At 35.7% G+C, this 15,051-nt stretch overlaps 1 protein-coding gene across 5 annotated transcripts in view; it reads right to left on the reverse strand.

Moving 5' to 3' along the window:
- LOC123320877 (synaptotagmin-7) overlaps positions 1–15,051 on the reverse strand; it is a 419,223-nt gene that overhangs the window by 273,814 nt on the left and 130,358 nt on the right. For 3 of the 5 annotated variants that reach the window (XM_044908352.1, XM_044908351.1, XM_044908349.1), the window contains exons 1-2: positions 10,641–10,824; positions 3,432–3,685 (exon numbers count right to left, since the gene is read on the reverse strand). In XM_044908352.1, coding sequence (XP_044764287.1) covers positions 3,432–3,685; positions 10,641–10,748 — 362 coding nt within the window. In that variant the 5' untranslated portion in view covers positions 10,749–10,824. Of the gene's footprint in view, positions 1–3,431; positions 3,686–10,640; positions 10,826–15,051 lie in introns of those variants that run through there. The other 2 variants (XM_044908350.1, XM_044908353.1) reach the window with 2 other exon arrangements.

Consider the following 15,051-nt stretch of genomic DNA (forward strand, 5'->3'; position numbering starts at 1 on the left):
TCAGAAACGCGTCGTGACTTTATCTCGGGTGAAAAAAAAAGCATTCTCCGACTGTTCGGCGAGAGGAAAAGAAATCAACTCTAATTTAATAGCGACTCCGGCCGATGGCGGGAACTTCGAAGTCGGTTTTGGCTATTCAATTCCAGTCTCTTTTTAATGCCAGGCCCTCTGAGGTTGTCTGGTTTCTAATATTCATTTCGGAACATCTCAACTCTCTCGGAAAAAACGGAGAAAAGAATGCATTGAAGAAAACAGGACCGAATAATGATGTTAATGGTTTCTTGATTTTGACAGTTCAATATGGATAAATGAGATGTTTATCAACTGAATATAAATATTCACCCCCAAGAATTAATGGGAAAAACTGCATCTGCTAGAATGGTTTATTCAGTTGTTGCTCCAGTAACTGATTTTGAAGATGCTTTCATTCATATTACGGAAAAAACTGAGAAGTATATTTGAACAAACCTATTTCGAGTATCATGCTAATGAAGACAATTCATTGATTGATTGCAGGATACATTGGGCTGTTTCTATTACGACATCATCAGCTATAAATTCTAGAATAGATTTTCAAGTTATAAATAGTGCTTTCTTTCACTGGACTTCATATGAATATTTTGAATAATTATGTTTTTTTTTTATTTCGTATACATTCCCAAATATCGAATCAACCATTTGCTTTTATAGATTCAGCAATTATGATATTTCAGTGGGCTTGCATTTTTTTCATTTTAGAGTGTGTTATCCAACAAAAAAACTTCATACTTTATATTGATAAACTACTCAATAGTAGGTACTGTCTCAACGACAGGACTGTTGCCTGACATGTATAAGGAATTATTGGTTCGTTTATGAACATAATTTTATTGAAATACACTGCGCAAAAAAATTAACGCACATTATGGAAATCTCAAATTTATTCTACAACTGAAGGTGTTCTAAATGATAATTATTTTTATCAGAATTATGCATGCATATGTTATCCACTTTCAACGGTTTTCTTCAATACAGATGTTTTTTCCCAGCAGGGAGACAGGTATGAATGTCCGATGACCAGGACAGGGTAGACCATGGGTAACAACTGCCATTCAAGAACGTTACTTGAGAGTTTCTTCGTTGAGACAACGCTTTGCAACCGCTCGCCTCCTTCAAATTCAGCTTGAGCAAACTCATGAGGTGCAAATTAGCACTCAGACAATAAGAAATCGTCTCAGAGAATATGATTTAAGTCCTCGTGTCGCGGCAAGAGGCCCAGCTCTTACCCCAGCCCATCGGAGGGCGCGTTTGGATTTTGCGAGAGAGCATATCCATTGGGAAGAGGCCGATTGGGAAAGAGTTCTCTTCACAGATGAGTCTATATTCTGCCTCTACCATTGTGATCAACGTTCCCTTGTATACAGACGTCCACATGAAAATTATGCTCAGTGCAATTTCCTGAATACTACTGGTTTCGGGGGAGGATCAATTATGGTATGGGGTGGAATATCTTTGACTGCTCGCACAGACCTAGTGATCGTTGATAATGGAGTTATGAATGCTGATAAGTATATGAGGAACATTCTTGAAGAGCATGTAGTGCCATTTGCCACATACATTGGTGAAAATTTCATTTTTATGGACGATAATGCCAGACCCCATCGTGCGAGCATCGTTCAGGAGTACCTTGAAGAGGTTGAAGTCTCTCGAATGGAATGGCCAGCAAGAAGTCCAGATCTCAATCCGATTGTGCAGGTTTGGGACAACCTCAATAGAAGGCTGAGAAGTTCAGAGAATCATCCAGCTACTCTTGATGACTTAGGAATCCAACTCGGAGAAATCTGGAAAGGATTAGATCAGAACCTTTTAAGATCACTCCTTTTGAGTATGAACCGTCGTTGCCGAGCTGTAATTAACGCCAGGGGTGGAAATACCAAGTATTAAATCACTTATCAGCATTTCACTATTTTGAAAATTGTTCATTTCTCTTCTTTTACATAAGACTCGGTGAAATCCTGAATTTTTCTTCCATTTAATGTGTCTTGTTTCGTTCAAAACCTTCCAGAGAGAACATAAAAAATAAGTCATAAAGTCAATGCGGAGTTAACTTTCATTAAAATTGAGATTTTCAGAATGTGCTTTAATTTTTTTGCGCAGTGTATTATATAATTGAAGTTTGGTGGACTTCGAATAACAAGACTGAATCATCCATTTCCATTATCCATCCACTGTGGTGAAATCTTTCAGGAAAGTGGAGACTAAGTGACGCATTGAAAGTAAAAGAACCTATATTTTTATATAAAAATACACAATTATTTTTTTTTTTGATTTACATGTAAAAATACATATAATATCTTTCAAAACTCTCTAGCACCCAACTGCAACCATATGTTTAATGGGAATATCTGAAGAAACTAATAATGTGTAGTAAAAAACGTAGTGTTTGAATAAATATGAAGGTTGTAAGTTAACTGTTGCGAAAAAATTAAGGGGTTTTTACTTATCAAAAATAGTGTCGGTTTGCTGAATGATTGTTGTTTGAGCAGCCCCAATTCGGATACATTTCCCTAAAGATCGAAATTGAAGAGTAGTCTTTTCTATTTATCTATATCATAACATCGAAAAATCAGTTTCTTCCCAATTTTTTCTGAACGTATAAGGTCTCCTGTAATTCCTTGCTAGAACTAACGATTCTTGAGAAAAAATTATTTATCAACAGGTACTTAGCGTAAGTCCTATAAGCTGCAATTATCTTTGAAATTAAATTTACCTAGTCGTGGGATATCCTGCTAACATTATGGGGAAACCCCACCAAAGATTGTTATTATTACTTCGTCGCTTCCATATGAAGTCTGCATATTTCTGTCAGTATTCTGGCACAAAATTGCTTTTCAGGCTCACTTTTAGGGATCTGTATCAAAAAGAAATGGTGATAGATCCAAACTATAACTGACAAGGCATAACCCCTTGAATTATTAAACTCTACAACAATTCATTCACCCTGTTCAAGTGTACAATAAATAAATATGAGCATAAATATGTGTCTGAATTGATTTCGAATCACTCGGTCCACTACTTCTACTGGAAACGACTAGTATATCCTTTTTTACTACAATGAAACTAAAAAATCAATTGAAACCGAAACACCCTTGCTTCTGAATATTCTTCGTGAAATCAAAACAATGGTATGTAAATCCGGAACCTAATATCATCATCAATCAAACTTTTGAGTATCCACAAAACTTTATAGATGCATAATAATAACTGCTCGAGAAAATAAAGATTTATCAGTGCGATAAAAAGCGACATAAACCACGTACACGGGCGAGAACACAGAAAACGACGTCTGCAAAATCCCCCATCAATCACCACAGAATCATAACCTACTGACATTAACGTGAATATTACCCATCTCTGCCTTATCGTCCCTCAATAAAAAAGACATCACTCACCCTAACGTCTTGGTGCTTATCAACGGCGTCTTCAGCGACAAAAATCCGTTTAGCTTGGATTTTTTAGCGACAGTCGACGTTTCCACCCTCGAACATTGCCCGCCTTCAGGAGAGTCGTCGTCGAAATCGTCTTCCTGCTTGCGGCGGCGTTTGTGATAAAAGTAACAAGCTGCTGCCAGGCCTACTATGATCAGGAGAGCGACCAGGCTGGAGAACACTGCAGTCAAGACTACGTCTCTTTTCTGCATCATAAGCTGAAAGAGAAATTTTATTATATTAAGATTATTTCTGACTGAGGACATCTCAATATCCTGATGAGCAATAATCAAAGGAGAGACACTAATTTGATTCATTAAAAATCAATTTAGCCCTATTTTTGCAGAACTTGATCGGGGAATCAACGCTTGATTGACGATTGATAATGCATTCCTGAGCATAAATTGCTACTTCTTCAATTTGTTCTGAAATAAAAAAGATTCAGTGATTACGTTTTGGAAATATCGAGTGACTTTCAAATCCTTGATCGGAGAATCAAAGTTTTGCGAAACCCGCTGTGAATCACCGTAGTCGATTGGTTCATGAAGCGCTGGAAGCTCATGCTATTGAGAGAATAGACTAGCCAGCTTGCTTTCCAGGTATGAATGAAATCGAGCATGTCTGGGCAGAGATGTCTAGATATTTCTCCTCTCTAGAACCACCGATTAACAATTTGAAGTAGCTTTCTCTTTGCTGGATATTTGGATCAATCTGTCCTAAAATTTCATAAATTGTCGCATTGAAAATATATGTAAAGTTTTCCTCGATTTTAATCCAAAATTGTTACTTAGTTTTCCTGTTTTTTTTTTCAAAGAGCCAGCTGTGTTTCGCTTAGTGTACGAATGGGTTCGAAATAGGCTTGACCGGGTGATATCTGTATCATCTTTGGGAGATAATTAATGCGATAGTGACCATACAGAGCCTTAGCTAGGTGGATGTACACCCCTCAACTTGTACAATCTGTGGATTTTGTAAAGAGATATTGAACTCTCAGCTCCAAACAACTGATCAATATCGAAAAATTGATTCTGCTAGTGTAGACTGCCTTCAGGAGTTTGAATATATCTGAGTCAATATATTATTTGGACTTATTTTCTGATTGAGATAGTCACCTACATAATATGAGCATTATTGAATTTTATTACAAAATTGGTGTCCAAACCAGGACTAAAGACCAGAATTCATCGCAGACTGAATTCTCTTTTCAATGCGAGAGATTAAAAAAAATATTGACCTTGTGGAGAGAATTCATAGTCTGCGATGAATTCTGGTCTTCAATCCTGGATTGGACACCCATTTTGTAATAAAATTTAATAGTACTTTCACTATGTATGTGACTATCTAAATCAGAAAATAAAAAAATTAAATTAAATTAAATTGATTGAAAGAATAATTGTGATTTTTTGTGCCGAGAACGACAGACCTTCTCCAACTGGAAACAACAATTTTGGAGAATTGTGGTTCCAATAATGCGCGCTAGTCATGAACGGCCGTTGGAAATCCCATATAGGAGACAAAACATCTGAACGCAACTGTAAACCGGTTTCGGGATCATTGTCCCTCGTCAGTACAGTGCAGCGCTGAATATTCCAAACGGAGGATTAAGTCGTAAACAAAATTCTTGGGAATTGGTGTCTTCAGTTTGACATCTCTGACGTGCCCGATTGGCACTTGGAGTACTGTATACTCCATTTTCACTAGATAGACCTATTTTTGAGGCTGGATTGGGGTTGCTTTGTCAACGCTTTTTTCAGTGATGAAATGATTAAACTCATTGAATGGGAATTTTTAATTTTTCATGTATTATGAGGTCAATAAAACATACTTCCGAGAGTGATTGAGATTTCTGAATAAGTATTATCAAGTACATCAATCAATTAATCAACAAAATTCATATTTCTTTTCGTTGTCTTTCCGACATGCTACATTTCATCAGAACGACAATCAAAACAAAAAAATCCATTTGATCATCGATAAACAGTCGTTCATGTCCAAGGCAATTAATTTCTAGAATCAAACGCGATAACCTCCCTTATCTCTTCAGGATTCCCATAGTTAATTTTTGATTCTCTCAAACGAAGTCGCCGTTTAATAACAAACAGTCGTTTGTTGATGAATGAATATCCATTTTCCAAAAGATCAGTACGTAGTAGAGAATTAGTATTTCTTTTATATTGTTTACTTTGAAATAATCTGTAGTGAAAAATTCTATTTATGTGAGTGATTGCAAATTTCGAAATTGAGTAGAGTAATGCCGCAGCTACAACAGCGATGGCAATACGCCTTGAATGAAACACAGTGTAAGTAAACTACTCAATTCAACTTAAACTGAAGGAATGGTTCGGAAAAAAAAATTTGGCTGTCTCTCAATCTGGGGAAAGTATGCTTATTGAAGAAGTTATTCATTAGAAAAGTGATCTTGAACTTTGCCCTTTCATAAATGAGCAGTAGAAGAAAGCGAATTTATTGTGATTGTGGAAGCTTCGTATTATCAATTAATGATGCTAATACCTTATTCCCAACCCTGATAACAAGAAGGCATTATTTCTGCTTGATTCATCTCCACTTATAACAGAACCAATAGGGCCAAAACGGCTTTGTTCCTGACGAATTCTTGCCAAAACATCGAAGAGAATAATCTTGAATGACAGCCCGATTAATTCTACTGACAATTCAATTATTTCACGTCCACAAAAGCTTTTGTATCTATGTGTAATTAAAATATATTTCACTGACACTAAATATTTCACACGACATTCTTTCCTTTAGTAGGATGTAAGGTGCCTATAAAAGAACTTTATGTGTTGCCTCAGTAATTAATTAGAGGAGAGATAGAGTTTGGATCTGTAATAAATTATCACTAAGATTTGCGTATTGCGTATTTGTGATGAAGTTTGAATTGATCGTCCAAAGAGAGCTTCTTATTTGGAGATTAAATTTGACATTTTTCATCTCTTATGGTATTTTTTTTCGGTGTGATCGGCAATATATCTATCGACAGATCTCTCTCAAGCTAATTATTTTGAGTGAAGTTAGTTTCCTTGTTAGAAGTATGGAAAGTACTATGGAATCACACAAACATTTTCAGAACTGGATATATTGCAGAACCGTCATTTTACATGGCAATTCAATATCGATTGCAGAAATCGTCAAAAATATTACAAAATGATAAAGAACGACCAGAAATGACTATGGAAATGAATTCTCAGTACAGTTTATGGGGACCTGTTACTCCTCCATTTGAAACAAAGCCAACAAATTTTTTTTGCAGCTTGCTTTAAATAAAACTAACGATTTTTTGGTGAAAATGTATTTAAAATCTTCAAAAACTTATTGATTCAATTGTTCTAGTACTTGATTGTTTTGACATTGTTTTTCTCACTTTATCCTGAAAGTCTTAAATATTGTGCTGAAACTTTGGATGTTGGGGTTTTTGGACAATGACTACTTTCCCATTGCTGATGGCACACCCTATATATCTTTGCATCTTCAGCTGATTTATACTTATATAATATCTTGGGTAAAAACTGGATTATGAGTTCTTAGGATTCTTATGAATGAAATGGTGAGAACAGGTGATCAGCGACATTTCTGGTGGACACGTTTTTTCCAAACAAATTTCACCATTCTCACTTTTGCCATTCTGTAGCTTCATAAGAGTGCATCCTGTTAGGACCAAAAACGTACAGGGTGTTTATGAGAAAAGTATCGAATCAGAAAAATCGAATTCAACAAAACCCAAGATTTTCAGCTTACAATTTTTCACGACATATCATTTGATTTTCTTCCAGATAATTAGATTTTATATCAATAATTTTTTTTCCAGATTTTCACGAACAGTTGGAGGCTGCTTTGGTGCTACCAGTTCTTGCAATAGTTATCGTATTCTTCAGTATATTCTTGGTGATAGTATTCAAAAGGAATCCTGTACTAGTGCTCTCCATAACATCTTGTTGTGCACTGTTTCTCCTCTGCTATTTACTGACGAACCTAGCGCCCACATTGAAGCAACATTATATGTGATGTGAGAAGAAATCTGATGTAAAGAGAAGGTGCAGACATCTAACTGCTGGCAGTGACTTCCGCGTTTCCACAGCTTTCGTGGAAACTGGAAAATCTTCCGACATCTGGTGGAGAAAAAGCGGAGAGAAACTTGGAAAATCTATGTTGAAAACGCAGAAATCTACGTGAGACTGGAATGAACCAAAATGGAAACTGGAAAGGGAAGGAACGCATTGTGCAGCGCCATCTAGTGGGTGGCGAAAGAACTGTAGGAAAATCGATGGATCGGAAAATTCTGAAACCGCTGTAAAGGAAACTGAAACACGCGAAGAACATTATTGTTTTGTGAGATGTATCGGAGTTTTCAGTTGAGACTGTGCGAATGACTGTTTTCTTATTATTTTCTTGGAAATGATGTGTTCAATGTTGTCCATCCGTTCAAGAATATCATCGAAGTATTTTAAATTATAATATAGAAATAAATGAATTGATATCAATAACTTTGTTCAGTGATTTTCACTTTTTTGCAGGATAATATTCGAACAACAGACTTTCAATACTTTCAGTGCTATTTTTGCAGCAGCTGATTCTTTATAACAAAATCTTTCCCTCTTTTCATTATGAGTTTTTTTAGAGTTATTATATTATAGTCATTTTACTATATATTCGATTCATTTTTCATTCATTAGATTTTTTTTTAACATTAGCGAATTATTCAACGACTGAGAGGATTGAAGGATGGTATTCAATAGTGTGATTAGTAATTCATTTGGATAATTTTTGAGCTATGAAATGCGTGAAGATTCAGGAAATCATGAAAATTTTTCATCCTATATGAGCCAGATCAGCATGCTCTAGCAGAATGAGTGCTTTTAGGTGAAAATGTTGATTCACTGAAACAGCATCTATGTGGCAAAATATAATTTGTAGTCGTTAACATTTAGTCTTCATTTTGAAAGTGCGTATTTTGGATTTCAATTGAAGTGAAAGAAGCTGACATCCATACTCCATTCACATTCATTTTAGCAGTCGGTAGGCCATGAAATAATTTAAATTGAATTAATAAGTTTTTGTAACTAGAACGGAGTAAAAATTGGCACTCATGATATGTCGTTAATGTCATAACGCCGTTGCCACAACTGACAGTGGCGGCTCGTGATCTAGTTCACTAGGGGGCTACTTTTAGAATAATAGGTAATAAAAATATGAAATTTTAAAACCGGTTTTCCGCAAAATTTTATGCAATTTATAATTCTTGTTCTTATCTACTTGCTCGTTGTGCTTAATACCTAATATTATTCCGGTACTCTAATTGAGCAGCGATATTAGTCGTAACCAGAAAGGCTAATTCTGTCGAACAATTTACATGCTTGGCAGATAGCTCATGCTTCATAATTTTTTCATTAAGGTGCTTCAAATTTCTGAATCCTGCCCTTGCCCAAACGTTATCAATTGTTATACACTTGTCTTGAGAAGTTTTTGGAGCTTTATCTGCCTGGGTTAAATTTAAATCGGGATCCGGTCTACCCAGCAGTTGAATACGGCTTTTTTCCGCGAGCGAAAGCCTCGCGAAATCAGTTTTTAAAATATTTTGAATACTATTGTCCGCCGTGATTTGAAAACGTAAACAAATACGAACGCACGCTAGGTTGTCTATACGCTAGCCGGCAGCGGCTAGAATGAAGCGGATAGGGGCGACTTTTATCGTAGCCCTTTTACTCCTTAAAACGACCGACACGAAGAGTTGCGGCTGGAGCCGAATGACTGTCCGAATGCAAGAATTCGGGGCTACACGATTCATCGCCCATGCAGGGACGAACTGCTAGATTATGATTGAAATAAACAAAACTGCAGGAGTCGCATGAAAGTTTTACATTAATAAATTATATAAATAACCGTGGAAAGTAATATTTTCATTGAAAATCGTATGGGAAGGTAAATAGCATAAAAGGATTGATTTCTTGTGATTTCTTGTATGGGGGGCTGTAGCCCTATAGCCCTCACAGACCAGCCGCCACTGACAACTGATATCAATTTTTATTACGAAAATGCCGAAAGTAATTGAAAAAAGAGACAGGGTTTCAGGAAGTGCTATTTAGAATTCGAATAGTTATACCATAATATTCTAAAATCCACAATACGTCACAGGGTAGCGAACATACTTGATGTAAGAGAATTTATATAATGTTTCATCTAAATCTAAACGACTTATATTTCAGCAGAATATTTCCACAATCAGAAAGATTGTGAATGAAGAGGACGACAAAAAATTTCCATTCATTGGGAGACCCAAAAAAGTGGTGGCATTTGAGAATTTTATGTTTGAGTAAATTAATGCGAAAAGTTTACTACAGGATTTTCGATTAATGTCATCGTAGAATAAGTTCCCGAAAATTTATTTTTCTATTTTTCATTTGACTTGTCCTATACATTGTAAATTTCTTAAGGTACCAATAAATACCTAATTATTATTATTATATCAATGTATTAATATGAACAGCCACAAATACGCGCCAGTTGTCCTGTTAATTGTTTATTCATGTGAAATTTTTGTTCAAAGGTGAAGTTCATCTGGACTTGAAACTTCCTTTAATTCCTTTTACTTATTGATGCAAGATGATTTTTGTTGAAGAATCTAACATTCTTGTAATTATCTGTTAATTCCTTCGGGAGATACCCATTCCTAACCACTGCATCATTTGCATTTCATCTTAATATTTTTGAAATACACAATTGACCTAATGTATTCAAACTTTAGCCAAAGAAGATAACGAACATTAACTCTCCTCAAGCTAGTGCATATTATGATATTATACTGATCTCTTGTATTTTCCATACAAATAACTGGATTTGGTATGCCTTCAGTCAGTTTGTATAAACTTCAATTATTTTCGTCACATAGATTCGACATTGGGATAAAATACGTAATAACAGAAACTTTCACGTAGAACGGGCAACATAGCGTTGATTTAAAACCCAAAAATGTTTTGACAAGCTTCATAACCCCACAGTTCCGTACTACACAGAGTAAAATGTGTCAAATTTCCATGGCCAACCGAGTGCTAAAATAAAAGTGAACAGAGTATAGGTTCTAATCTGTCCATCAATCCACAGAGAATAGTCGATTCAATGCCTGTTAATAGGTTGAACAAATAAATGTCAGTCACTCACCACTTTCTTAGATTCGATAAAGTTGATCTCATCTTCGGAAGTTGTCGGAAAATAGTAGACTGCTGCATCCCCAGGATTATACTGGCCTCCTATACCCAAGTGCACCATTTTCACGTGTTTTAAGTTCACTTCTTCACTAAACGATCAATTGAACAAGAATCTTTTTTCGCTAAACCAGATTTTTGAATGTTCAAAAAGTACTAAGCTGAATCTTCAAACTTCCTCCATATTCTAGGACACAAAAGACAACTCAGTTCAAGTGTTCCAAAAGATAAGAGGTGGAAAGATTCCCCATTATTGAGGGTGCTTGAATCAATAAATTATTGGGAAAAGAAAAAATCTTCCATTTTCTTTTGACACCCTTAAATGAATTTCATATCACCTTAAAAAAAATACTTTGCACAGCAACGAACGTAAGAAAAACGCCCCATTCTGAAACTCTGGTAAAAAGGATCTGTGTGTCACTGTATATGAGAGACGAACATTCTATTCTCAAGCCATATATGTCATGCGGAAAGATCTGCACCTGCCTCTTCAGCCGTATCGGCATTTTGCCCTGAATCTTTCTAAGAATATATTAGATACGAACTCGAGTAAGGATGTAGCGAAAGCAGAAGAAAATCTGAATTATTTCGCTCTACTATATCTCGCGGACCTCCAGTATTTCGAGGGTGTCTGAAAATTTTCATGTATTATGCATAAAAATGGAGGGTTACTTCAGGAGGGGAAGAAAGAAGTATCAAGAAATCTCTTTGAAGAGATCCGAATGTATGATCAAAGCAGTGGTAAGTCAACTTTTATTTTTTCTTCGCAGTTATAAAGGATGTAAATGAATAGTTGTGAAAAAAACTAAAAGACAATATATGAATATGTTGGTGGTGTTCTACTATAATGTCAGCATGATATCTGACTGTTAGATGGATTTAAAAAAACTCAACCTACACCTGTACAGTATTCTATACGTATTATGTTATTGTTATTGAATAATAAAATATTTCATCAATCTTTCCATCTTCTCTTTCGGTGAATTTCATCTGCATAAATGATTGCAGGTATATACGAGGATATATTGAAAAATTCTTAGCCTACTTTAAAACCACACCTAATTTCAATATCAAAATGTTTTATTACTCGATTTATTGTCTTCTTAATAGCATACATTTATTACAGCAAACCTGCAACGTCTCTAGACCTTTCGAAAACAATGTTTCTTCTTGATCTGCAAACCAGACCTCCACAGCTTCAATAACCTCCTCGTTGGAAGAAAATTTACTACCTTTTAAACTTTTTTTCAGTTGAAGAAAGAGATTATAGTCGGATGGAGCCAAATCTGGTGAATAAGGGGGGTGTTCTAGTAATTCAAACCCTAAATCACGAATTTTTTCATAGCAACATGAGATTTGTGTGCAGGGGCGGTCGGTGTCCTGCAAAAACAAAACATCTTTGGATAGCTTTCCGCGTCTTTTCTCTTCATTTTTTTTCCGTAGAGTGGTCAGTTATGTCGAATAGTAATCTCCGGTCATTGTTCTACCCTTATCCAAAAAATCAATCATGATTACACCATAGCAATCCCAAAAAACTGAAGCAAGAACTGCTCCAGCAGATTTCTGGACACGAAACTTCTTAGGTCTTGGAGAACCAGAGTGTCGCCATTCCATGGATTGTTGCTTAGTTTCTGGATCGTAGAAATGTACGAAAGTCTCATTCATAGTAACAATTCGGTTTAAGAAGACTACATCGTTTTCAAATTCAGCACAGATCGAACGCGATGCTTCTACCCTTGCACGCTTTTGGACAACATTCACTCATTTGGGGATCCATTTTGCAGCCATTTCTATCATGTCCAAATTGACGTGAACTATATGATGAACGCGTTCGTATGAAATATTCAGTGCTTCAGATATCCGTTTCAGCCCAATTCGACGGTCTGATAAAATCATGTCATGAACTGCATCGATATTTTCGGGGACTGACATAGATCCTTCCTTCTTTCCCGATCGGTCATCATCTTCAAAAGAAAATTTATCTCTTTTGAAGCTTGCAGTCCAATTTTTCACGGTCGCATACGAAGGATTGATCACCAAGGATATTGAGCATATCTTCGTTAATCTGCTAACCTCTCAACCCTTTTAAATACAGGTACTTGATGATGGCTCGACACCCCAATTTTTCGATTTTCACAATTTCGGTGGACATCTTTTTTCTTTTAATTTATTTCGTAACTCTGCTTTACTTCTCTGACCTAAAACTTCACACTGACACTTCTAATGAGTTATTGTTCGTTGGTATGGTAGCGCAATATTTTTTATGCTTGGAACTGGTCTAGACTAACTAGATATCAATACATCCTCGTAATGTCAGCATGATATCTGACTGTTAGATAAATTTAAGGAAAAAAATCTACTTACAGTTGTTGGCAAAGTACAGTATTATTTTATGGCTATTAAATAATAATATATTTCATCAAACTTGCCATCATCTCTATCGTTGAATTTCATCCGCATAAATGATAGTTAAACATTTGCAGATATATAATACAAGATTCCAAGAAATTTATAGCTGGTCTACTCTCATACCAACTTCATGTCAGAGTATCTCTATTTTATATTGTGACATCGCTCCTAAATTGTTTTCAATTAGGATTTATTCGAAGATTCTGAAGTGAATTAATAGTGAATTCATATAACATTCCATGCGGAAGATATACGAGCAGAAAGCTATATACTATAATATAGGAGTACGTCAATTTCGGCTTGGCACACAGTATGAAATTTCAATAACCGCCAATATGTCAATAGAGAGCTGGGCCGAACCATGACGAAATGTGTTTCTAACACTGGGCATACCTGAAATTTGCTTCATAAACTCGACCAAAGGACTCTTTTTTCAAACTATTCAATGCAGCGACTACTCGTGAATTTTCAGAAGCATGCTTTCATTCAAAGTTTATTTTAAAACAGGTAGTTTTGGTTGTTTTCGTGGATCAGTTTTTTATTGAATGTATGGTTTGAATTTTGTGTGTGTTCTCTTATTTCTGAACTGAATAGAATATGCCGCAGATATGCATTTAGACAGAGTTTATCAGTCGATATATGGAGTTCAACTGTATTAAGAAATGCTTGGAAGGACTGCACTTACGAGCACAAAAGTGCATAGATTGCTTCACAAGCTCTCTCAAATCGAATGAGATGGGTACCAGGTATACACTTTTCAGTAAGTGACATATATTTCTTCAACCTTCCAAATAAAGAATCCTTCTCATTAAAAATATCTGCGTGCATCAAATGAAAGTCAAACAATTCTTCGAGGAAAAGGAAACGAGGTAGGTGCTGAAATTGAAAAGTTATCCAGCGAATCAATGAAAGTTTTCACGCTTGTTGGTCTGTGATAACGAGAATTTTGCGTGATAGCACTATCAACTTCAAACAAGGTGGAAGAAAAGGATGTTTCTTAGGTGGAAAAGGTGAGAGCATTCTGATATTGCGAAATTTATTCTAAAGGTAACTTTTGACTTCGGTGAACCCTTGACATTATCAACATACGCGAGCAACAAAAGAATACTCATGACACTAGATACTGATTCAAGTTATTCGATTCTTATTGAAGTAGGTGTTTCATAGGGAAATGGTGATATTTTGGTAACAGACCAATAACATAATAAGCTGCATGAGGCGCGACAGGACAGAAATTTTCAAGAAGTGACCGGGCAGTTTGTAATTATCAATTTTATTCGGGTATCAAATTGCTTGGAGTAGAAAATTCCACAAAGATATGAGATAACATTCAACTTCCCCTGAAGTGAAGACATCACAAGAAGTTCCTTGTTTAAAGGAATATGATCATTTGAAACTCAAGACAGGAAGCGATAGCTGATTATTCAATCATAGTGTCTTGATACCGATAAAAACTTGGAATTTCTGAAGAGTATAATTCTTGCTTACTCGTAGGCTTATGTCCACTCAAAATAACCACATCAAGAAGTGCCCATTTCACTAATAGCATGAAATGATTCTATCCATTCTCTCGTCGCTCTGCAAACGCTCCATAAATTCAACTAGGAGGTGAATGGAATGCAGCCCTTCTGAGACAAATGTTTATGTAGAATACCACCAGATAATTCGTAGTAAATCGGTGTATACTATCTGCTCTACCTACACCCAGAGTTGGTGTAGGAATTTTCATCAAAAACTAAATGATTGATGATACACAATCAGGAAGTTAATCAGTTATCCATGAAGCTGATGGAGATGAATTACAAGAATGGTTCAGGTTGAATATATAGGTTGAGTCAATTTCGATACTCATACCAATTGGTCGATATTCAATATACGAGGATGTATTGATATCTAGTTAGCTTAGACCAGTTCCATGCATAAAAAAATATTGCTTCTCATCAGAAGTGTCAGTGTGA

Source organism: Coccinella septempunctata, chromosome 9 (genome assembly GCF_907165205.1).
Source record: "Coccinella septempunctata chromosome 9, icCocSept1.1, whole genome shotgun sequence".
Taxonomy (NCBI): domain Eukaryota; kingdom Metazoa; phylum Arthropoda; class Insecta; order Coleoptera; family Coccinellidae; genus Coccinella; species Coccinella septempunctata.